Below are 25254 nucleotides of genomic sequence, written 5' to 3'. Positions count from 1 at the left end.
AATATTTGTATTCAATAATATCCTATAATATTTATTATGTAATTATTTCAATTAATATATTTAAATTATTTTAATTATTTTTGTTTATTTTATATATATTATTTTAGTTTAATTATTTATCCTTTAATTATTTTAGTTTATATATTCAATTCTATATATAAGATATTTTCAGTTTATTATATTTATATATATTACTAAAATTACAAATATGTTTAAATAGTTTACAATTTTAAAGGAGAAATATTTGAATAAAATAACCCATTAATAACTAAGTGATAATAATATATATACACAGAAACTTGACAAGTAAATTTATATGGTTTAGTGGAAAGTGCATTGATGGTAAGGGAGTTTAAGAGCATGAGTCTAACTCCTACTTGAGACCAAGTTTTTAAAAAAATTTAGAAATGACATGTGCCATTTCTTGATGAGGTCTAGAATAATATAATCTTTATTTGATAAGGTTAGTTTTAAAAAAAAAAAATTACGCAAAAAATGGTAGTAACTCTTTTTTATTTTATGTAAAACTTGAAATTTTATAAATCGCTTAGAAGTAATTTGCTTACATATATTTTTCATTTTATAAATTGCTTAGAAGAAATTTGCTTACATATATTTTTTTCATGTTTTAATATATTAATATTATTCTAATTAAGCTTCGCCACACATGAAGTATATGACATTAACTTTGGGAAAGAACATTTCCATTACGTCTTAGCCAATTAGTGGAATCATGTTTGGAGATAGGAACCATGTTTTTATTTTTATTTCTTTTTGACCAAACAATGTTTTTATTTTATAATCAATGAAAAGTTTTTTATATTTGAATCACCGTCGAACTTTTCATATAGGCGCAAATTTTTTATTAGAAATTAAATTTTGGTTTATTTAATGGTTAATGTAAGTTTGACTTATCAACTTTGAAACCACTAACAAGATAAGGGTATTCCAAATAATTTCTTCTCAACTTGTGCTGATAAGTGTCATATATTACATACTACCAAATGTTTTATAGGGCCTAAGAAATCTCTACAATTTGCACAGCAATATGGTGGCAACATGACATGGAAATTTAAGAGACCAGTTCTAATGTAAGAAAGAAAAACACTTTATGTGATTTGATCTATTCATGATTTGACCAAGTTATAAGTGTAGAGTAAAGTTGAATCAATCGATTATTTGAGTCAAGTATGTTTGTATAGGGCTCGGTCCATTATATCTGCAACAAGTAAACATTTGAATCAAGTATAGTTGCAAACTTAGCACAACATTCATTTTTATTTTCTTTATTTATATCAAATCATCTTCTACAAACTTACAATAGTTATTGACTAAATTTTTGCGATGCTCCTAAAATGAAAATTATTTCTCTCAATATTTCGGCTTAAATATTTTTTATAGAATCTATCATATAAAAAAATTTATTGTACTGGAAAAGACATTAATGTCCTTATTGCTTCTAAGCTTGACAAGTGGATGTCTTCTCCATCTAGATTTCAATTGTTTTGTTCTCTACTCATTTCTTATTGTTTTGCTTCTAAACTTTTTATCAACTCATAAAGTGACCTTTTGGTTTTGGTCTTGGTAACCACATCATTTTTTCTAGGGTTAATAGTAGTTCAACCCCCTGTAATGTTAGCGAATTTTGCTTTTCCCCCCTCCCTACCTTTAGACAACGGTTTTTTCAAAAAAACCGTTGCCAAAACCTACCTTTGACAACGGTGGGGGGTAAACCAAAACACGCTCATATTACAGGGGGTGAACTACTATTAACCCTTTTTTCTAACTTCACACTCTTCCTTTCAAATCACTATTTTCTTGATTACAACTTCTACTTTTTATTTTATTTTGGAGAATAAAGTTAGATTTCCTTTTTTTGTTGTAGGTGTATATAAAACGTAGATCTCCTCTTTTATTTTGATTTTGGAGCATAAAGTTAGATTTATATTATCTTGCTTATTGACTCTAAAATTATATTATATTTATATTAATTAATTATTCTATGTATTAATCATATAATATTTTTTTGTGATAATGAAAGATATTATGAGTTGGATTAGTCATTAATATAAAATATTATTTTTTCTTACAACATTAAATATTTAAATATTATTTTTTATTCATAATATTATTTATTAAGTTTTTTTAATTACAACATTTTAGGATAAGAAAGTATTTTATTATATTTTTTAATGGTGAAATTTGATAATCGGATGGATAAGGAAGTATAGGGCGGCGTGTTAGAAAATAGTGGGTTTGTGTGTGAGGGAAGTTTGTTAAATAAACTTTTTTTTATCACAATGTAAGACAAAACATGTATGATACATTATTTCTAATGTAGTAAAAAAAAGTTTATATACGGGCAAAAATACATTATTGTTTAAAATATTTTTATATACGACAATAACTTTATTACTGATTCAAATATCTTTATAAATAATGTCAAAACAAAAATAAATTTATAAACGGGGAAAAACATATTGTTTATTAAAATATTTTCATATACAAAATATATTGTTGTTATAAGCGGTAACAACTTTACTATTGATTCAAATATTGAATAATTTTTCACACTTAAAAACATTTATCTTTGCATAATAACGAAAACCTTAAGTTACTGATCACAATATTGCATATTAACGGGAACCTGAAGTTAGTGATTATTTGTATTGAATATTAACGGAAACATGAAGTTACTGATCACAATATTGAATATTAATGGGAACCTAAAGTTACTGATTAAAATATTGAATATTAACGGGAACATGAAGTTACTGATCAAAATAGTGAATATTAACGGAAACATGAAGTTACTGATCACAATATTGCATATTAATGGGAACCTTAAATTACTAATCACAATATTGCATATTAACGGAAACCTAAAGTTACTAATTATTTGTATCGAATATTAACGGAAACATGGAGTTATTGATCACAATATTGAATTTTAACGGGAACTTAAAGTTACTGACTAAAATATTGAATATTAACAAAAACATGAAGTTACTTGTCAAAATAGTGACTATTAACGGGAACATGAAGTTACTAATCACAATATTGCATATTAATGGGAACATGAAGTTACTGATAATTTGTATTGAATATTAACGGGAACATAAAGTTACTGATCACAATATTGAATATTAATGGGAACCTGAAGTTACAGATTAAAATATTGAATATTAAAGGGAACATGAAGTTACTGATCAAAATAGTAAATATTAACGGTAACATGAAGTTACTGATCACAATATTGAATATTAATGGGAACCTGAAGTTACTGATTAAATATTGAATATTAACAGGAACATGAAGTTACTGATCACACAATATTGAATATTAACAGGAACATGAAGTTACTGATCACACAATATTGAATATTAACGGGAACCTGAAGTTACTGATTCAAATATTGAATATTAACGGTAACATGAAGTTACTGATAACAATATTGAATATTTACGGAAACCTGAAGTTACTGATCACAATATTGAATATTAACGGAAACATGAAGATATTTATCAAAATATTGAATGTTAACGGTAACATAAAATTACTGATCAAAATGTTAATTACTATTCATATACATTTTTTCTATTAAAAAATCTACATCTGAAACAACTGCGCGTTCCGTTCCAGAACCCGTGCGAACGCACGGGTTTGTTACTAGTTTATCCTATTTTTTAAGGTTGCCTTTGATAAATGGACATTTGCCCATTCATACTTACACTTTTTGTTTGTTTTCTATAATTTTAATATATTAAATTAGTTATTTTAATAATAAAAATCATTTTTAAATTTTATTTTTAAAAATAATTATTTTAATTTTTTAATGTATTAAAAATAAATAATATTAATTTATTTTTATAAAATATTTAAACATAGATAAAACACTTCTAATAATAATGGAGAAAATTTATATTGATAGATGAAAAACATCTTACAATAGATGTATGTCCATTCCACACGAGCGAGGTTTGAGCTTACGTTTGCTATGATCTAATTTTTCAGATCAAAGACGTGGAGGAGATGGTGTACTGTCTAACGATGGATCTTGGTCATGTTGTGATGTGTTAGACGATGTATTGATAGTATCAAATTCAGATAAAGAAAAGGATATATAATTCAAAACATCATCGTCTGTGTACTCAAATTTCCTTTTGGATTGTGTTGGTTGTGTGTTTGTGTTTGGGTTAGTTGATTCAAGGGAAGGGATATATTATTCATTATGTGTGGATGCTGTAGTGTATTGAGATAATATAAGGGTTACAATTGTGTTGTTGGGATTGGGGTTTTGAGCTGTTGAAATTTGGTTGAGGAATTAAAGTGTATTGAAGGGATGACCAAATTGAAGTTTGTTGTAGTGGTGGTTGATAGTAGTACTTTGTTTGAGGGTTGGGGTGTAAGAAGTTTGTCGTTTAAATTTCATGGTATAGAATGTTTGTTGTTGTGTGGTTTAGGTGTGGAGGTATGTTTGTAGAATGTTGGTGTATGTTGGCATTTTGTGAAATTTGTTGGCCATAAGATTATTGAGATGAGGTTGGTTGGAAGTATGTGTTTGGATATGGGTTACTAGAAAAAGAAGGTTGGGATGAAAATTGTGATGGCTAAACTCGGGGAGCTTCTTGATGGATGGGCGGGACATCTTGTTGGGTAGAAGAAGAGCCACGTTGGTGGGGATCATTTCAAAACTGGCTGTTAGCCCAGATAGTGAAATTGAATTGAGTTAAACCAAGTAATATATTTTGGGCTTGGATTTTGCTCACCATATAATATTCAAAACTAAATGTCATCATTTCTTCCACTATTGTTGCTTCTTTATGTTATTTAAAGCCAAATTGTAGTTTGGCCCTATCAGATGCATTTCAGCTATATATAAACATATCAAAGATATTGTGACACTCCAAATCAAGCTATTTTCATAATCACATGACTTATATTGACCGTATGACCTCCATATAAACTGATACATATTAAAAAATGTAGAGAAATATTAAGGTGAAAAAATTACATCTTTCGTTTTCACGAGGTCTATTGCATTTTGATACTCGTGTAAATGATGACGAGGGTTACTTGCATAATTCATCCATTTGCATCACCATCTTGCATATAAAGAAAAATGTAATTTATTAATTTCTGATAAGTTTGACATTGCTTGCATTTTCAAACAAAGGAATACAACTCGGTGACAATCGGATCTTCCATCGTTTGTTTTGGGGTTTCCAACCATGTATCAACAATTTTGCATGCTGCAAACATATTGTGCAAGCTGAGGGAACATGGTTGAATGATAATTATATAGGGACATTGTTAATGGTTGTCGTACAAGATGGGAACAATAATATTTTTTCAATACCTTTTACATTGGTAGAAGGTGAGACAAAAGATGCTTAGATTTTTTTAATAAAGAATTTGCGAACACACATTACTCCCAAAGCCAACCTTTGTTTGATATCTAACAGACAAGAATTTATAAAGATTTAATATAATAATTCATAAATGGATGACAATATCCTCCGTCTTCACATGCGTACTACATCAGATACATTGTACAAAACTTCACGCGTGAGATCAAAGACAAAGAACTTAACAAAAAAGTTGTTAATATGGGTATCAATCTATATTTATCCCTACCACTATAACTTAAACAATTTTATTTTACTAATTATCTTTGTTAATTTTGCCTACACCTGATATGCATCGAATGAGCCTACATGCAATTACTACCGTCAAGAAATATGTCAAGCAAACATACAGGCTTTAAGGGGAGTAAACAATATTCTAAGAAAAAAATGGGCAAAAGCGTATGAAGGAGGACATTAATGGGGACTAGGGATGTAAATGGGTATCCATGGAAATAAATAGTATGATATCCGTGTCCGTCCCGTTGAATAAATATAATATCCATATCCATCCCATATCCGTACGGGTATCCGCCATATTTGAAAAACAATATTTTTGAAAAACCCGAATATTGTTTTAAGATATCCACGGGTTTTAATAATATCCATATCCATATTTGAAAAACAATATTTTTGGCTTTTTTTAAAGTCATAAGAAGTTATTTTCACATAACATTCATACAAATCTCTCTTATTTTAACAACAAAATTTCATCACATTATTTTTTTTTTCATTTTCACCGAAGCATTAATATAGAAGAATTGTTGAAGTGAGATATAAAATATAGAAGAAACTTAAATATGAAAATGCCAATAAAATTTGTATGAAATATGAACGTTTTCTTCAAAGATAACATAAAAAATATATATAAGGAGATTAATTTTTTAAAAGATGAAAACATATAGTATAATAAACTAAAAATATTTAAGTAATTTTATAATTTATTAATGGATATGGATATCCACGGGCGGGTAACATTAAACTCATATCCATATTCATTAATAAACGGATATTTAAATATCCATTTATTTTATCCGTGGATATCTACTAAGCTACCCGGCCCGTATCCGTGACGAATTTTATCCACGGATATCTGCGCGTATGGATTTTTTGTCATCCCTAATGGGGACACAGGAAAATCAACCTTTTTGAAGCACTGAAATCTATGCTTAAGGCAACCCGCAACCTACCTACCATTTCTTTGGTACAATCAACACACTACAGGTTGGGATCACTGTTTGAGAAACAAGGCCATGGCTGGACAAAAATGTGGACTTCTATGTCAATTTTCTTCTTACTAGCTATGGATTTTGTACGATGAAGTTTATAAGATGTCAAGGAAAACTTAAGGAAATATTTGAAGTAGACAAGCTGACTTCGACGAGAAATTAGATGAATTTTTTGACTGGGACCTGGAGAAGAAGTTACCATACTGGAAAAATCGTGCTACATTAGGACTTAAAAGGTTTTTGAAATGATTCAAAAATGAGTTCGACGAGGGTAATTTGAAATAAGGATGATAACCGTATTCTGGCCTTATTCGTTCCTTAAAAGGACGCGTAGAAACATGTGAAAGGAAAAGCGCACGCAAGCAAGAACGTGTCACTCTATGGAGAAGAGACCGTTTGTTACCGTTACTATCGAAGTAGTATAAATAAGAGTCTTAACATTATGGTTCTGTGTGTTCAGTATTGTACCAAACTCAAAATCACTCAAAGTATCTAAAAGTTGTTGAGAAATAGTTTTATGAGAATATGTACGTATGAAGCACCATCTTTTTATTCAATGTCAATTTGCTTACATTAACGCTATTTTCTTCCACTCAAATTCCAGTCGAAGTTACTTTTCCTACCTATACTTTTCATAAATCACCTTTGCACTATTTTTAAAAATCATCATTAGCATCAAAGAACTTATCACTAAGAAAACTTAAAACAACTCTATACACATATGTCCTAGGATCAATCTAGTCGATTCTGTAAGTAACCAAAATATCAATTTTGGAAGACTAGCGATTGTTTACCAAAATACAAGGTAAACAAGTAATGAAAATAGAATTTATGTAAGTTACATCACAATTAAGCTTAATTTAATTACTTTAAATGGACACAACCGATAAATCTATTTGATCTCTAGTCAAACTAATAGTCTTCTGCACACAATTTCCATTCTAAGGTTGTAAAAGATTTAACTCTTGCAAGACAAGGAGTGAAACTGAGTCATTTTGTTAAAAGGAACAAGTTGAATCCATATTTAAGTTACATACGAACAATCCTGCATCACATGAATCAAGACCTCTTCAATGTTTGTATAACAGTTTCACTCAAGAGGTATGCCAAGTTCCACCTGTGGCGTCTATAGCTAGTTAAAAGTCTCTCGTGTGACAAAAGCCAAGTGAACATTTGTACTCAACGAGAGTCTTTCCATTTCTAAATAGTATTCTGATTGATATCAATAGTTTATGTTGGAGAGAGATGACGATATGTGTCCAAAACAGAAAAGTTATTATCTTTATTGTCCTTAATTCTAACTTGTCTACACCATCTATAGAAAAAAAAGGAGGAGTAATTGCAATTATTCAATTAATTGTCTCATTAGTGAACCAATTTTGAAGAAAATCAAAGTTCCATTTCCTCTCTATTTATAACATTTTTAACCATAAGAGTAGTATCCTTAATTATATCTATTTGCAACTTCCAACAAGTTAACAACTCAGGCACTTTTAAACCCTATATGTAGCATTTCTAAATTTGTTTCTAGAGCTTCTTCTATAAATAACTTTTGTCTTAAGTGTTGAGATATTATTGGGATTTGTTAAGATATTATTGGGATTGATATTATTAATATAATATCAAATATAATCTAATCTAATAATATCAAATATAATTCAAGTTGTGTAAGTCTAAGCCCAATCAGAGTTGTATATAAATAGTCATAGTCTGTATCATTATTTGTACAATTCAATTCAATAATATAATCCTTATTTCCTTTATTCTCTCTTCACTAAAAGTGCCTCATGCACTAACAAATTGGTATCCAGAGCTTCTGTTTATTAATCTTGATCGAGTTTTCAAGAACTTCACGTCAGAGATCGTGTTTCCAAGGAACGTGAATCAATCGCTGCAAAGATGAATGGTACTAATGATATTTCAATTTCTCTTCTAATGCTTGACGGTAAAAATTGGATTCGATGGAGAAAACAGGTGGAATCCTTGTTTGTCTTCCATGAAACCCTAGAAGTGGTTACCGATGGCGTTCTTGCGCTAGCTTCAAATGCTAGCAAAGCACAGAAAACAACCCACAATGAAGTCAAGAAGAATGATTTCAAGGCTGCATATTGCATTCAATCGGAGGTTGATTCTACAAATTTCGACAGAATCTCTCATGGTGAATCGATGAAGGAGGCATGGGATATTATTGTCAAATATTATGAAGGAGGTGAAAAAGTCAAGGTTTTTAAGTTGCAGACCTTGCATCGACAATATGAATTATTGTCAATGGGAGAAAACGAAAAGGTTGTAGAGTATGTGTCGAAGATGCAAAAACTCGTCCATCTCATGAAGGGTTGTGGTGAAACCCTAACTGATAAGATGATAGTTTGGAAGGTAATACGTACGTTGACCTCTCACTTTGATCACATTATCGTAGCTATTCAAGAATCCAATCAACTTGAAACCCTAAAACTGGAATATTTGGTTGGTTCGTTGGAAGCACATGAGATTAGGATTGTCGAAAGGAAAGGAGTTCAAGATTCGATACAAGCTTTGCAAGCTAAGTCAAGGAAAAAGAATGGTAGCTCCAACAAATTCAAAGGCAAAGTCGACAAGACTCAGGGCAAGAAGTCTTGGTCGAACCCTTGCAAGCAGTAGGTCAAAGATAGAACTTCTGAGTCCTCGAAAAGAGGAGGAGGAAAATATCGAAAGGACAAAGAAGATAAAAAGGATTTGCAGTGCTATCACTGTGAGAAATGGGGTCACTTGTCTAAACATTATTGGTACAGGAAAGACAATGGATCGTCAAAAGGATAAAGACGAAGGAGCGAAATTTGCACGTCAAGATTCAGATCATTCTGAAAGTATGGTTGTTATGGATACATTTGCAGATAACCATGTCGAATCCAAGATCTGGTTACTCGACTCAGGCTGCTCGAATCACATGACTGGTCAAAAAGAGTGGTTGGCAGATTTCGACGAGTGGAAGAAGAGCAAGGTAAAACTTGCAGATAATAGTTCGGTGCAAGTAGAAGGTACTGACAACATAGTTTTTCAAATGAGTAATGGAGGGAAAGATATGATTAAAGATGTGCTATATGTACATGGAATAAAGTGCAACATGCTAAGTATTGGACGACTAGTCGAAAGGGTTTCTCAGTTGTCATTAAAAATTGAATTTTAAAATTGTTCAAAACCCAGAACAATTTGGTCTTGAAATATCCTCTGTCGAAGAACATGACATTTAAAAACTTAATCAGTTCGACTGAAGTACAATGTCTAAAAAGTGTTGTCGACCACAAGGATAGTTGGTTGTGGCATTTGAGGTTTGGACATATGAATTTTTGATCACTCAATCAACTAATTACTCAAGATATGGTTACCGGTATTCCAAGTCTTGAGATGCCTGGAAAATTCTATGAAAGTTGTTTAGTTGGGAAGCAATCCATAATTTTCTTCGCTTCAACTATGCCAATGAGATCATCCTGTATACTCGAAGTGGTACACTCAGATGTATGTGGTCCATTTGAAGAACATACCCTTGGTGGAAACAAATATTTTGTTTTGTTTGTCGATGAGTTTAGACGAGAGTTGTGGCTCTATGTGATCAAGAGAAAGGATGAATTATTTGATATCTTTAAGAGATTCAAGATACTTGTCAAAAACCAGAGTGAGAAGAAGATCAAAGTTCTGCAAATAGATTGAGGTGGTGAATACACATCCAAGATGTTCGAAGAATTATGTGTCAAACATGGTGTTGATAATGAGGTAACTGCTCCTTATACTCCTCAACATAATGGAATTGCCGAAAGAAGGAACAAAATCATATTGAATATAGAGACATGCATGCTGATGCAAAAGAATTTGCCAAATTCCTTATGGGGTGAAGCTGTTTCGACTGCAGTTTATATCCTGAATAGGCGCCCTACCAGATAGTTGAAGAATAAGGTTCCTGAAAAAGTGTGGAGTGGAAAACGACCATTAGTGAGTCATCTGAAGGTGTTTGGCTCTATGTGTTACAAGCATGTTCCTGATGCAAGAAGAAGGAAGCTTGATGACAAGAGTGGACCTATGATTCTAGTAGGATATCATAAGACTGGTTCCTACAGACTATTCAATCCAGTCAATAAGAAGATTGTGTTAAGTTGAGATATTTTCGTTGATGAAATTTTTTCCTGGGATTGGAATTCTAATAACGCAATCAATGAGCCATTTATGAGTTATGGTTTCGATGAAGCGACTGATGAAGTCATAGTCAAAGAAATTATTCCAATCAAAGTCGAAGCAGTCGCAGATATTCTAGAAATTGTCGAGGTCGAAGAAGGTGTGGCTAGCACAAGCCAAAGACCTCAAATAACTAGAATTCCTCCAGCGAGACTTCATGATTATGATGTAGTTTGTGATGATGAAGTCGCACCAGATGGAGAATTAGTTCATTTTGCTTTACTTGCAGGTGCTGAACCAATCAACCATAGCGAGGCTTTAAAGATTCAACAGTGGAAGTTAGCTATGGTCAAAGAGTTACAGGCAATCGAAAGAAATAACACATGGGAGTTATTCGAATGGCCAGCACATAAAAAATCTATCGACGTAAAATGGGTGTTCAAACTGAAACACAATGCTGATGGATCGATAGAAAGACATAAAGCAAGATTAGTAGCTCGAGGATTTCTTCAAAGAGCATGGATTGACTACTCTAAAGTATTTGTTCTAATAGCAAGATTGGAGACTGTTCGACTAGAGGTAGCATTGGCATGCATTCGAGACTGGTTGATATTTCATTTAGATGTGAAATCAGAGTTTCTGAATGGTCATTTAGACGAAGAGGTCTATGTCACACAATCTCCAGGGTTTGTGATTTAGAAGGAAGCGAGTAAAGTATATAAGTTGCACAAAGAGCTCTATGGCCTCAAGCAAACACCCAGGACATGGAACAAGAAGATTGACTCATACTTAGTTGAATTGGGATTTGTAAAATGCAAATTTTAGTATGGTGTCTATGTTCAGGTTGTGGTACAAAATATAACAATCATCTGCTTATATGTTGATGACTTGCTGGTAATTAGAAATAGCTTGGAGAACTTGACGAAGTTCAAAGAGCGGATGATGAAGGAATTTGAAATTTCGTATCTGGGAAAGTTGTCTCTTTTCCTAGGCATGGAATTTAAAATGTCAAAGCAAAGTATGGTGTTGCATCAAAGGAAGTATGTCAAAGAAATACTCAAGAGATTCAGAATGGATGATTTGAATCCTACATCCTCATTTGTTGAAACAAACTTGAAGTTGAAGAAGCATAGAGAGAAAGTCAAAGTTAATGTAACTTTGTTCAAGCAAATTATTGGATCTTTAAGATATGTATGCAACAGTCGAGCTGATATAGGTTTCGTATTCGGATTAGTGAGCAAATACATGACTGAACCAAGAGTGTCACACATGAAGGCTGCAAGAAGAATTCTAAGATACCTAAAAGGATCGATAGACTATGGAATTCTATTTCGACGAGACTCTGAAGGTGAAGAAGCAACAATTACTTGCTTTTCAGATACTAATTAGTGTGGAGATAAGGAAGATCAAAGAAGCACAACTGGATATTTTTTCAAGTATTTGGTGCCCCAATTTCATGGTGTTCGAAGAAACAACTTGTGGTGGCATTATCATCGTGTGAAGCTGAATATATCGCAGGATCCTATGCTGCATGTCATACAATTTAGATAAGATCAGTACTTGAAGAAATGAAGGTCGAAGTGAAGAAACCTCTTGTGTTGCAAATCGACAACTAGTTAGCCAAAAATATGGCGAAGAATCCAGTTCTGCATGGAAGGAGTAAGCATATCGAAGCTACATTTCACTTTCTGAGGGAAAAGATAAATCGAGGTGAACTTGAAGTTAGACATTGCTCGAGTGAAGCACAGTTGACCGACATTTTCACCAAAGGATTGAAGATCGAAAGATTCCTTAATTTAAGAAAGAAACTAGGAATAGTTTAGATTGATTATTTTTAGAGTTGTTTGACAACTTGAATTATAGGAGGTATGTTGAGATATTATTGAGATTGATATTATTAATATAATATCAAATATAATCTAATATCAAATATAATCCAAGTTGTGTAATCTCAAATCCAATCAGAATTGTATATAAATAGTCATAATCTGTATCACTATTTACACACTTCAATAATATAATTCTTATTTCTTTTATTCTCTCTATTCTCTCTTCACTAAAAGTACTTCACGGATTAACATTAAGATGTTTTCTTAATCCAGAAGCTTCTCTAACTAGTTAAATTTTATATAACTTTTTCTATAATTGATAAAAAAATGTTATACCTTTCATATATTTTTTTTACGGGTCATTTCATATCATTAACACTCAAGATATCAACGGTATCTAATATAAAAAATTGTCTTAAATATTTGCTTTAAAAATAAAACAAGGATTCAAATTAAAAAGATGTTTAAAAGCACTCAAGTGGAATGCTTTCGTTCATACACTACCAACATTTTTGCTGCTCTCTTAAGTTCCACGTTGCACACAAGGTTGAATATTATTTTCATTAATGTCTTGCTTGTCAATCTTAATCATTCTACTTGAATTACTGCACGTGGTAGATGGTGATACATGCCACGAATTACGTTTTAATTTGTATTTTGAGTATATATCACCACAATTATAGGAGTAAATAAATTTGAATGCCACTTGAAATTATGACATTGTTTGCACCTAAAAAAGAAGAGAAAGTAATGATGACATTGTGAATTAGACGACACATTGCTTTAGGAACGGTATGTATGATGAGATGCACGATAGCAAAATTCATAGAACTCAATTCATTTCAGTGTGTATGTTAAAAAAGTGTGTTAGAGATTATCTTACTAGCCTGTGTATGACAAATATATAATATAATTTCAAAGATTTTTTTAACCTATACAACATTACATAAGATAAAGGATAATTAATATATTATTTTTTAAATATAAATTACCATATTAATTATTATTTATGTTGATCCATTAATTAGATGGGAGAGAGAAAATATAAAAAAATATTTTTCAAAAGAAGAATAATTAATATGATAACTTATATGAAAGAAAATAATGTATTATTTATCCTTATTCTAGGCAATGTTGCATAGGTTAGAAAAATTCATATTATTATTATTGTTAGTGTTAAGCTTCTATCTAAATGAAAAACCGTGAAAGCAATAATTATGCTAATCGTATATCAAATGAGATTTTATTTCACTCAATATGAGATTTGATGGGATTTGTTAGTATAGTTATACTCATTAGCCTTATATTTACTATATACTGATTGTATTTTACTTTAGGCCTCTTATATAGTGCCACAGGTCAGTTTATTGTGTTTAGTAGTTAGCCACACATTTGCTCATCTTATCTAGTAGATATATAACTCTACTATTGTACAGATTAATAGCTTAATGAGAATCAGTTTTATGCATAACCGTTTCATAACAAACTTTCTGCAATTCTTATTCAATCTTCATCTTCTTCATGGATTCACAAGGTAGATCGGTCACCATTAACATGGTATCAGAGCTACAATAGCTCTGGTAGCCATCGTTTTTCTCTGGTATTTTCTTTCTTGATCGATTACTCTTCCGCTTCTCTGTGCTTCTTCTCTTGGGAATTTTTTTTCTCTTTCTTTCCTGTTTCCTCTTCTCCATTGATGGCTTTCCAGAGCTTTACCGATTTTTCTACCAATTCTTCGAATCCTTATTATCTTCATCCAAATGAAAATCCATCCCTTGTTCTCGTTACACCTCTTCTTGATGATAAAAATAACCACACATGGGCAAGATCTATGCACATTGCATTGATCTCAAAGAATAAAGAACGTTTCATTGATGGTACTTTACCGAAACCTCCCGTTTCTGATGTTCTTTATGCTCCATGGGTACGTTGCAACACGATGGTGTTGGCGTGGCTTCATCGTTCTATTTCTGAATCTATTGCAAAGTTTGTTCTTTGGCTGGATAGCGCAGTTGGCGTTTGGAGAAACTTGCAGATTCGTTTCTCCCAAGGCGACATTTTTCGTATCTCTGATATTCAAGAGGATCTGTACAAATTTCGTCAAGGTAATCTCGATGTCTCGAATTATTTCATGCAAATGAAGGTTATGTGGGATGAATTGGAGGCTTATCGCCCTATCACTGCTTGTGCTTGTGCTATACCTTGTTCTTGTGGAGCTCTTGCGTCCATTCGAAAGTATCGAGAGCAGGATTACGTTATTCGTTTTCTTAAGGGCTTGAATGAGAAATTCGCCCAATCTAAATCCCAGATTATGATGATGAGCCCTTTACCTGATATTGACAAAGCCTTTGCTCTGGTTATACAACAAGAAAGAGAGATGAATCACTCCTCCTCTGGTATTCCCAGCAACTCTACTACTGAAGATTCAACTGCTTTTCACCTCAATTCTGGTTCAAGCAACAACAATGGCAAGTCTGGGAATAACTTCTACAAGGGAAAAGCTAATGGATGTGGTGGAGCAAAGGGCAAGAATCGTGTGTGTACACATTGCGGCAGAACAAATCACACCGTTGATACATGTTTTATGAAACATGGTTATCCCCCGGGCTTTGTAGGTAAAGGTAAAACTTCATCTTCCACTCCTCATTCACAATCTGTTGCTTCTATTGACACAGGTAAGGAAACACCACAACAAAGTTCATCATAGTCCTTGATTGGTCTTACTGAAGAGCAATATCACAACATTCTGGCATTACTTCAACAATCCAAGCCTCTTCCTCAAGCCACCACTCAAGCCAATTCCATTACTACTTCACCTTTTGTCCTGAACACTCACTCTCACAATGAACCTGGTAAGAACCCCCACCTATGGATTCTGGACACAGGTGCCACTGACCATATAGCTTTTGATTTAAGTAGCTTCCTTTCTTACAAAACTATTATCCCTATTCATGTTAGCTTGCCAAATGGCTCCCATGTCACAGCTTCCATTTCTGGTAGTATAGCCATATCTTCAGCCCTAATCCTTCATAATGTCCTATATATTCCTAACTTTCATGTAAATTTACTATCAATTGCTAAACTTGTTCACCAAAATAATTGTCATGTTCAATTCACTAATGATTCTTGCAAAATCTTGCAGAATCATTCACTGGTGATGATTGGTACATCTAAGCTCCAAAGAGGACTCTATGTACTTGATTCATCACCTCACCCTCGTGCTTGTCACTCTTCTGCTCAAAATTCTACCAAAAATGATGCTAAGATTTGGCATCTCAGATTAGGTCATATTTCTCATATAGGATTACAAAATATATCAAAGTTGTTTCCTTTTATTCCTTCTACTTGTAATACTGGTTCACCATGTGATCCATGTCACTTTAGTAAACAAAAGAGGCTTTCTTTTCCTCATAGTAATACTAAATCTCTTGCTCCTTTTGCCATATTACATGCTGATGTGTGGGGTCCTTTCTCCACTGTTTCCATGCTAGGCCATAGATACTTTTTAACACTTGTAGATGATTTTAGCAGATATACATGGATTGTCTTTCTCAAAACTAAAAACCAAACTAAAGACAGTATTATTCGGTTTATGGCATACATTGAAACTCAATTTCATACCACCTTAAAGTGTCTTAGATCAGACAATGGCACTGAGTTCCTTTCTCTTTCTAATTTTCTGTTGTCCAAAGGAGTCATTCATCAAAAGTCTTGTGCCTACACACCCCAACAAAATGGGGTGGTAGAAAGAAAGCACCAGCACATTCTAAATGTAGCTAGATCTTTATTCTACCATTCCAACCTTCCCATCAATATGCGGAACTTTTGTGTCCAACATGCCATTCATATAATCAATAGGCTACCTTCTCCTCTTTTAAACCTTAAATGTCCTTATGAGCTTTTATACAAACACCCTCCTTCTCTTATTCATTTGAAAGTTTTTGGCTGTTTGAGCTATTCCACTTCCAATCAACCTCATAAAACCAAGTTTGATCAAAGAGCTCGCAAAACAGTGTTTTTAGGTTTTAAAGATGGCACAAAGGGATACATCTTGTATGACCTTCAGCATCATAATTTGTTTGTGTCAAGACATGTTATCTTCTATGAAACTTACTTCCCTTTTAAACCAAGTCAGTCTCCACCCACATCTATCTCTCCTCAAACCTCTTTTCCTCTTTATGATGATGACCCTGTAGTGTCACATCAATCTCCTACTTCTACTGATTTGTCAATTCATTCTGACAACATTATCTCTTCCTCTGGCTCACAGCAGCAGAATGCTACTCTAGCACTTGATAATCCTACTATAAACTCATCTCCTCAACCCACTTTTTCTGAACAGGACCATAATACTACTGCCCCTGTACCTTTTTCTCCTTTAGATAATACTACTTCCCCTGTACCCTCCACATCAAATCCTTCTTCTGATTTTGACCATTCCAACCCCTCCACTACCAGCCCTGTTGATCAGTCCATTGGCCCTACTGACAATTCCCATGTTACTTCTATTCCTACTACCAGACACTCTAATCGTGTGTCTAACCCTCCTACATACTTAGCAGACTATCACAGCTTTCATACCAAACATACTCACCCTTATCCCAAACTTAACTCTAAACAAGTTTCTTATCCTCTTGAATCTGTTCTCTCATATGACAAATGTTCTCCTTATTTTAAACATTTTTGTTGTTCCATATCGTCCTTATCCGAACCCAAGACCTATAAACAAGCCATTCAACATGAGTGTTGGATAAATGCCATGAATGTTGAGTTAACTGCTCTTGCAGCAAACCAGACTTGGACTGTGGTGGATCTACCTGTTGGAAAGGTTCCTACAGGATGTCGTTGGGTCTATAAGGTGAAACATAGGGCAAATGGTTCTATTGAGAGATACAAGGCCAGATTAGTAGCCAAAGGCTACACACAAATGGAGGGTGTGGATTTTTTTGATACATTTTCCCCTGTAGCTAAACTCACCACAGTTAGAGTGTTGCTCTCCCTTGCAGCCATCAAAGGTTGGCACCTTGAGCAGTTAGATGTGAATAATGCGTTTTTACACGGGGATCTTCATGAAGAGGTATATATGACCATCCCTCCTGGACTTTCTGGTGTTTTCTCTCCTTCCAAAGTCTGTAAGTTACAAAAGTCCTTGTATGGTTTAAAGCAAGCCAACAGACAATGGTATTCCAAACTATCTGCATTTTTAATTTCTCATGGATATCATCAATCACAGGCTGACTATTCTCTCTATGTCAAATCTGATGCTAATCATTTTACTGCACTTCTGGTTTATGTTGATGATGTAGTATTAGCAGGAAACTATTTGCCTGAGATTTAACATGTTAAACAGCTCTTAGATCATAAATTCAAAATCAAGGATCTTGGTCAGCTACGCTACTTTCTTGGTTTTGAAATTGCACGATCTAAATCTGGTATTTTCTTAAATCAGAGGAAATACACTCTTGAATTGCTGCAGGATTAGGGCTGTTTTCGGTCCGGGTATTTGCTATCCCGAGAGCCAGACCGAAATAGTATCGGGTAAATCCGGACCGGACCGAAACAGTGATGGATCAATTTTTTGGAACGAAACCGGACCATTACTTCGGATATCCGACAAAAGTATCCAATAAGTATCCAATATAGTATCCAATTTTGGTATCGGATAAAAAAATTATCCATTCCCGAACCGAATAACATTTGGTCGGTCCAATGGACCGGTTCCACCGGTCCGGTTTTCGGTCCGGATCTCGGATCCTATGGACCAAATACAGCCCTATGCAGGATGCAGGTGTATTGGCTGCCAAACCATCCTCTGTCCCTTTTGACCCAACAATTAAGCTCTCTCTTCATGAAGGTGCCTTATTGGATGATCCTTCATCTTATAGAAGGTTAATTGGCAGATTGCTCTACCTAACCAATTCCAGGCCAGACATTTCCTTTGCGGTTCAGCACTTGAGTCAATTCATGTCTCAACCTCGCTTACCACATTTTCAGGCTGCTACTCGTGTATTGAGGTATTTGAAATCTGTTCCTGCTACTGGCATTCTATTCTCTGCTTCTAGTTCCATGAAACTCCTGGGTTCCTCTGATTCAGATTGGGCTCGTTGCCCTGATACTTGTAAATCCATCACCGGTTATTGTGTGATGTTAGGATCCTCCCTGTTGTGTTGGAAGTCAAAGAAACAGCATACTGCGTCTCGTTCCTCTACTGAGGCTGAATACCGCGCCTTAGCTTCAATAACTTGTGAGATTCAGTGGCTCCATTATCTGTTTCGTGACTTCCTTGTTGATTTCCAACAACCTGCCTCTATTTTCTGCGACAGCAAGTCTGCAATCTACCTGGCCCATAATCCTACTTTTCATGAACGTAGCAAACACATCGAGTTGGATTGCCATGTGGTGCGTGAAAGACTGCAATCCAAACTTATTCATTTGCTCCCTATCTCCACACATGATCAGTTAGCTGACATGCTAACAAAACCTCTCCATTCTCCTGCTTTACGGAAGTCCTTGGTCAAGTTAGGCCTTTGCAACATCCAAAGTCCAACTTGAGGGGGGCTGTTAGTATAGTTATACTCATTAGCCTTATATTTACTATATACAGATTGTATTTTACTTTAGGCCTCTTATATAGTGCCAGGTCAGCTTATTGTGTTTAGTAGTTAGCCACACATTTGCTCATCTTATCTAGTAGATATATAACTCTACTATTGTACAGATTAATAGCTTAATGAGAATCAGTTTTATGCATAACCGTTTCATAACAAACTTTCTGCAATTCTTATTCAATCTTCATCTTCTTCATGGATTCACAAGGTAGATCGGTCACCATTAACAGGATTTTATCTCAATTTGTGTGAATGATGACTTCATAAGAAATAAATTTAGTTTAACCAATTTCAATTTTTGTTAATTTTATGTTGATTGGTTATATTTTTGCCTTTTTTTATATGTAATATTTTTTTAATCTAAAAAAATATTTTGATGTGTTTGAATATATTGAACGTATTAATACACATTAATCGAAAGCATTTGACTAATTCACAAATTATATTTTTCAAATATAATTATAATTATAGTTGACTTAACTACCTATAATTTCAATTACTTAAATACAAGTGCTTCCTCACACTTTTGATAATAAAGTACTTGGTCAATCAAGACAATTCTTTTGTTATGGTTTCCAGAAGAGTTTGTTTAAATTTAGTTTTTCAAATTCAAAAGTTGTAGTTTTAGGTTTATAACTTAATAAAATCACGAAATAATGTGATCTTACGAACTAAACAATCATTTATAAAACTGCAGGAATTATCTTTACCAAAACAATTACATAAATTTTTAAATTAAAAGAAAAGAGAAAACAGCTTTAACTGCATAAACTAAATTGTATTAAACTAAAAAGTTAATACTATAGCAGCAGAGAAACTTCATCGAATAGCGATCTTTCAACGCACGCGTTTAAAGGGAAGCTCTCGCACGTGCTTACAGTTAATAAGTAATAATATTAATTTACACGTGTCATCACCATACACAAAGGCTTCAATACACATGTAAAAATGTTATCTCAATTTCTCCAATATATATTCACCTTTCTTCTCATCCTCCATCTCGTTCGTCTCCACAACCTTGCCCGAACCTGAACCTTAACCCGAGCCATAGCATCCGACCCAAACTCCTAACCTAACCTAACCTAACACCGTTACAGTTATGGGAACGGAGAGTTATACCTATATGGGACGGAGTTTCAACGAATTCACCATCAACGACGATTCTACTTCCTCCGCTTTCAGCGACTGTAACAGTGATAGATCCGGCGAATTCGCCACCACTTCTTCTCAATCCCGACGACTCATTATCGCCTGCGCTTCGGAAGATTCCGATGATCTCATCCGTCAACTCGTATCCGATCTTCACTCCTCTTCAATCGAAGAACAGAAACAAGCCGCCATGGAAATTCGGTTAATCGCGAAGAATAAACCGGAAAATCGAATCAAAATCGCGAAAGCCGGTGCGATTAAACCTTTAATTTCACTCGTGTCTTCACAAGATCTTCAGCTTCAAGAATACGGCGTCACTGCAATTTTGAATCTCTCTTTATGCGACGAGAATAAAGAGCTTATAGCTTCAGCCGGAGCGATTAAGCCGTTAGTTAGAGCGTTAAACTCAGGAACTTCAACTGCGAAAGAGAACGCAGCCTGCGCGTTACTTCGTCTCGCGCAAGTGGAAGGGAACAAAGCGGCGATTGGAAGATCCGGTGCTATTCCGTTACTAGTGAACCTTCTAGGAAGCGGCGGAATCCGCGGGAAGAAAGACGCGTCAACGGCGCTGTACACGCTTTGCACGGTAAAGGAGAACAAGATGAGAGCGGTGAAAGCGGGGATTATGAAGGTTTTGGTTGAATTGATGGCGGATTTTGAATCGAATATGGTGGATAAATCAGCGTACGTTGTGAGTGTTTTGGTGTCGGTGCCGGAAGCAAAGACGGCACTGGTGGAGGAAGGTGGCGTTCCGGTGTTGGTGGAGATCGTGGAAGTTGGATCTCAGAGACAGAAAGAAATCGCGGCGGTTATTCTGTTACAGATTTGTGACGACAACATGACGTATCGAACCATGGTGGCTCGTGAAGGTGCCATTCCTCCTTTGGTTGCATTGACGCAATCCGGCACTAATCGCGCAAAACAAAAGGTTGAATATTATTTTTATTTTTATTATTTTCATTTTTTTTTATTTTTTAATTTTAAAAAAAGAGAAATATATTAATATAATATTAAATTATTCATATATGGCACGGTGCGGTTTATTGCTATAATGGAAGAACATGCAGTGCCACGTCATTTTCTTCTCTGAATCGACCTCCACCCACCGCAAATTTTGCATTATGTTTAATTATGTCTAATTAAAATTGTTCCCATTGCGTTCATACGACAAATCCTATATTATTTATCATTATTCTTGTATATAAAATATTTTGTAAAATCTTGAATATTCTTCCTTGATTTGGTTTAGCATTATTTTTAAAATTATTTAGGTGGTGGAAGTGGAACCCTATCATGGGGCTTGTGTTGTGTGTTTTTTTTTCTCTATAGTTGTAGTGCCACATGTTTGGACAATAATTGAGAATTAGAAATCACGTTATATGTTTTTCTTGGATTTTTTAATAATGTTTTTTTTGGATTTTTTAATAATGTTTTTTTTTTGTTTTGGTGGGTTCAGGCTGAGAAACTAATTGAGCTTCTGAGGCAGCCAAGATCTACACGTAGTACATCAGAAATAGTACTAGCATAGATCCTAGCAATTAAGGTGGTAAGTGTCAATCCCACACGTGCGGGTTTAGGTGTAAACGTGTGGTTCTTGAAGAGAGACATAGATATTGTGTTTGTAAATATCTTCTTAACGGAGAAGCTTTGTAAAGTTTGTGGTGTAAATGATACGAGTTTGTTGAGTTTGAGTTTGGTTTGCTTTTTTGGGCTTTAAAGAATAATGTTACTTTATATATCAACAAAAAAAGAAAAGAATAAAATGCTACTTGTGTTACTTTATTATTATTTTTTCATATTATCTCTTTTAGGTTCTTTTGTTGCGAATGTTCTTATTACCGTTATAAATGTGGTACTATTAACCTTATATTTAGAAAATTGAAAGATAATAAAGGGCATCACTAATTCAAAACATAAACAGTTCTTTTTTGGATATGATTTTAAATTGCCATTGTGGATCACATACTAATTATCAAATTTAGTGAATGTGATCCCACTCCTATGTAAGGCAAGAACACGCAACTATGATGGCTGCCGCAATTAAAATAGTGAGCTCTATTTTACGCTTACGACAATATGGAAAAGAGTATTTTTATTTTTTCGTAGTATTTGATTAGGTAAAGGTGAGAGTTGGCTATTGGAAGCTAGCATCAAAACAGAGAATGAATTCAGAAACGATCTGTTACACAGAATATTATTGGAAGATGCTCATACTATTTTCACCATTTTTATGATGACAAAAAAAGTTTATGCTTCAACAATTTAATCAGCACAGTAACATCTATATTAATTGAAATTGCAAAAATTTGTACGCCACGCAACACAACTTGACCGAGCAGTTGATATTCTTTATATTGGAGACGAATCACTGGCTATAGAAAAATAATTTAAAATGGAAGATATTAAAGGATATTTTAGAGTTGTATAAAAAAATGAGTAAAGTAGAGAGAAAATGATGGCTTTGAAAGGTGTGGTGTCCACATGAATGGCGTGAAAGAGACAATGGAGAAGACAACAAGAATTGAAAAGAAAGTGGGTTAGGAGTTAAGACTTTGGGAGCGCAGATTAGTAAGCAGCTTTGTTTTGTATGGTTATTATTATATGTTTTTGGATTAATACTCTTTTTTGGTCATGTAACGTGGCGAATCTCATTCTAAATCCTATACAATCTTGTAAGAAAATATGTTGTTAACTTTTGTCTTGACGAAAGTTAATATGTTGTTAACAAGAAGAAAGTTAATATGTTAAATATAAATAGTGTAATTAAAATAGTTTACTCTCGGGGAGAGAAACTCTTTGATCCACTATAATGTAGGAGTTGTTATAAGATATTACATGATGAATTACATGAAATATTTTGCAAGTTCATAAAAAACATTTTATAGTTTCTATCCACATGCTTCTTAATCTCAGTTTCACTCAATATATAAATCACACAAAATCATGTGTTTAGAAGTGTTTTTACTCAATATATAAATCACACAAAATCATGTGTTTAGAAGTGTTTTTAATCCTCTTAGATATTTTTAAAGATCTTTCGATTCTTAAAATAATGAATCTTAGAAATCAATGTTTTTTTGTTTCTCTAAGTTTTTCTCTTTAAATTTTTTTGAATTACACTCGTATCCAAAAAGTGACTGAAAAATGTCATATATGCATAAGAATGAACACATAACATTTCTACAAAAACGCATCGAGTTTCATGCAAAACATATATTAATTTTTAAAGACAATGCTGCAATTCTCCACTTTGACTTGATGTTAATTTATCAATCAACCATCTTAATGTTGTCTTCAAAGCTTGAATCACTCTTCAACGACTTGATCAAGTCCCAGCAATGTTTGAGTCTTGATCTAAGCAATGGTATGTGGAACACATATGCCAAATTTTCTTCTAAACCAAACTTTTTAACCACAACTTCCATTGACTCTGTGATGTCCCTTATAAAGTAAAAATGAATACCAATGATTTTGTTCTCTCATAATACACTTGATAATTAACCAAGTGAATGACACTTTAATTAACATAATATATCTTCACACATTCTATAGATCCCTAACTCCCCAATCACACCTCTCGACAATATGGCTTACTTGACATCTTTCAACAAGGAAAATATAACCCGTTTGAGTAGATGTGAACACTAGAAAATTTCTTTCTAGTTTAATCACTTATTTTGTGTTTTACCATGATATCCATTGATATTATCCTTTTAGCTTCACCAAGATCTCCCAAATTCACCATTTAAAGTTTCCATGAACTTAGTGATATCTTCCTTCATAAAGATTTGCCATCAATATATCATCAACATATAGAAGAATGTAGATAGTGATTTTCTCATTACCTTTCAATATGTATACTGAACTATCATAAATATTTCTCACAAAACCGTGTTTAAGAAGAAATTTATCAAACCGGTGACACCATTATCGTGGGCCTGGGGTTTGTTTCAAGCCCTACATAAATTTCTCCAGCAAACATACCTTATACTTATCCTCCACAAAATCTTCGGGTTGGTCCATGTAGATTGTCTTTGCAAGGCCTTGATGTAAGAAATTTGTTTTCACGTCAATTTGTCATTACTCAAGATTATATTGATTTACCATTTTCATTAGTACCCCTATAGAATAATATTTTACCACAAATGAAAATATCTCATTGTAATCAATCCCCTTCCTTTAAGTAAACCCATTTACTACAAGACTTGCCTTAAATCTTGGTTTTTAAATTCTTGTAATGCCTTTCTTATTCTTGAAGAAAAATTTGCATCCAACCGACTTTTATTTCTTAGTTTGTCTCGCAAGCTCCAAATTATGATTCTTCATCCGTGAATGTTTGTTATCAATCACTAGCTTCAACCATCTTTGACTATATTTTATTTCAAATGCTTCCTTGAAGGTCTTTGTTTCTGATTCTTTCGACTCTTCATCCATATTCAAGACATAACAAATAAGATCAACATAAATATTCTTTTGAGGTGGTACAATTTCTCTCATTACCTTATCACGTTTCAAATTGTTTCTCACTCCAAACTTCCATATGTGTATTGAAGTCTAGTCATGTGGATGAATATTTGCTGATATGGTAATCTATTGTAGAAACAACTTCACCTCTATATACTCATTAAAAACCCATCTCCCAATAAAATGAATAACACCCTCTCCAAAATGGTCTTATTGATTCGTCCAGGTATGCCATTTTGTTGAGGTATGCCAATAATGAGTATGCCATTGTTTGTTCTCAACACATATAATTTAGTTCCCAGCTGATTTCTTAAAAGATTACGTCATTCCTTGTACTTTTCAAAGGTGTCATTTTTTTTATCAATAATGAGAAAAATTATCAATAATGATGATGAAATAGAAATCACCTCATGAGTTTCCACCC

At 33.5% G+C, this 25254-nt stretch overlaps 2 protein-coding genes across 2 annotated transcripts; both read left to right on the top strand.

Annotated features, from left to right (window-relative positions):
* Positions 1 to 8533: 8533 nt before the first annotated feature.
* On the top strand, positions 8534 to 9800 carry LOC131598579 (uncharacterized). The gene is made up of 2 exons (XM_058871164.1): positions 8534 to 9010; positions 9117 to 9800. Exons 1-2 carry the CDS (start codon positions 8534 to 8536, stop codon positions 9798 to 9800), a joined length of 1161 nt encoding a protein of 386 aa, XP_058727147.1.
* A 10395-nt stretch (positions 9801 to 20195) lies between these two features.
* LOC131596480 (U-box domain-containing protein 4) lies at positions 20196 to 22057 on the top strand. Its single transcript, XM_058869138.1, has 2 exons — positions 20196 to 21294; positions 21823 to 22057. Exons 1-2 carry the CDS (start codon positions 20317 to 20319, stop codon positions 21892 to 21894), a joined length of 1050 nt encoding a protein of 349 aa, XP_058725121.1. The 5' UTR covers positions 20196 to 20316; the 3' UTR covers positions 21895 to 22057.
* Positions 22058 to 25254: the final 3197 nt, after the last annotated feature.

This window comes from Vicia villosa, linkage group LG4, assembly GCF_029867415.1.
Source record: "Vicia villosa cultivar HV-30 ecotype Madison, WI linkage group LG4, Vvil1.0, whole genome shotgun sequence".
Taxonomy (NCBI): Eukaryota; Viridiplantae; Streptophyta; class Magnoliopsida; order Fabales; family Fabaceae; genus Vicia; species Vicia villosa.
Note: the sequence above shows the minus strand (reverse complement) of the source record. Positions and strands in the feature narration are given on the sequence as shown.

Bases quoted from the DNA above. Each gene is read 5' to 3' on its own strand.
- LOC131598579 (XM_058871164.1), top strand. From the start codon at position 8,534: ATGAATGGTACTAATGATATTTCAATTTCTCTTCTAATGCTTGACGGT. The intron at 9,011-9,116 runs GTAATACGTACG...GTTCGTTGGAAG, and splicing joins ATAAGATGATAGTTTGGAAG to CACATGAGATTAGGATTGTC.
- LOC131596480 (XM_058869138.1), top strand. From the start codon at position 20,317: ATGGGAACGGAGAGTTATACCTATATGGGACGGAGTTTCAACGAATTC. The intron at 21,295-21,822 runs GTTGAATATTAT...TGGTGGGTTCAG, and splicing joins CTAATCGCGCAAAACAAAAG to GCTGAGAAACTAATTGAGCT.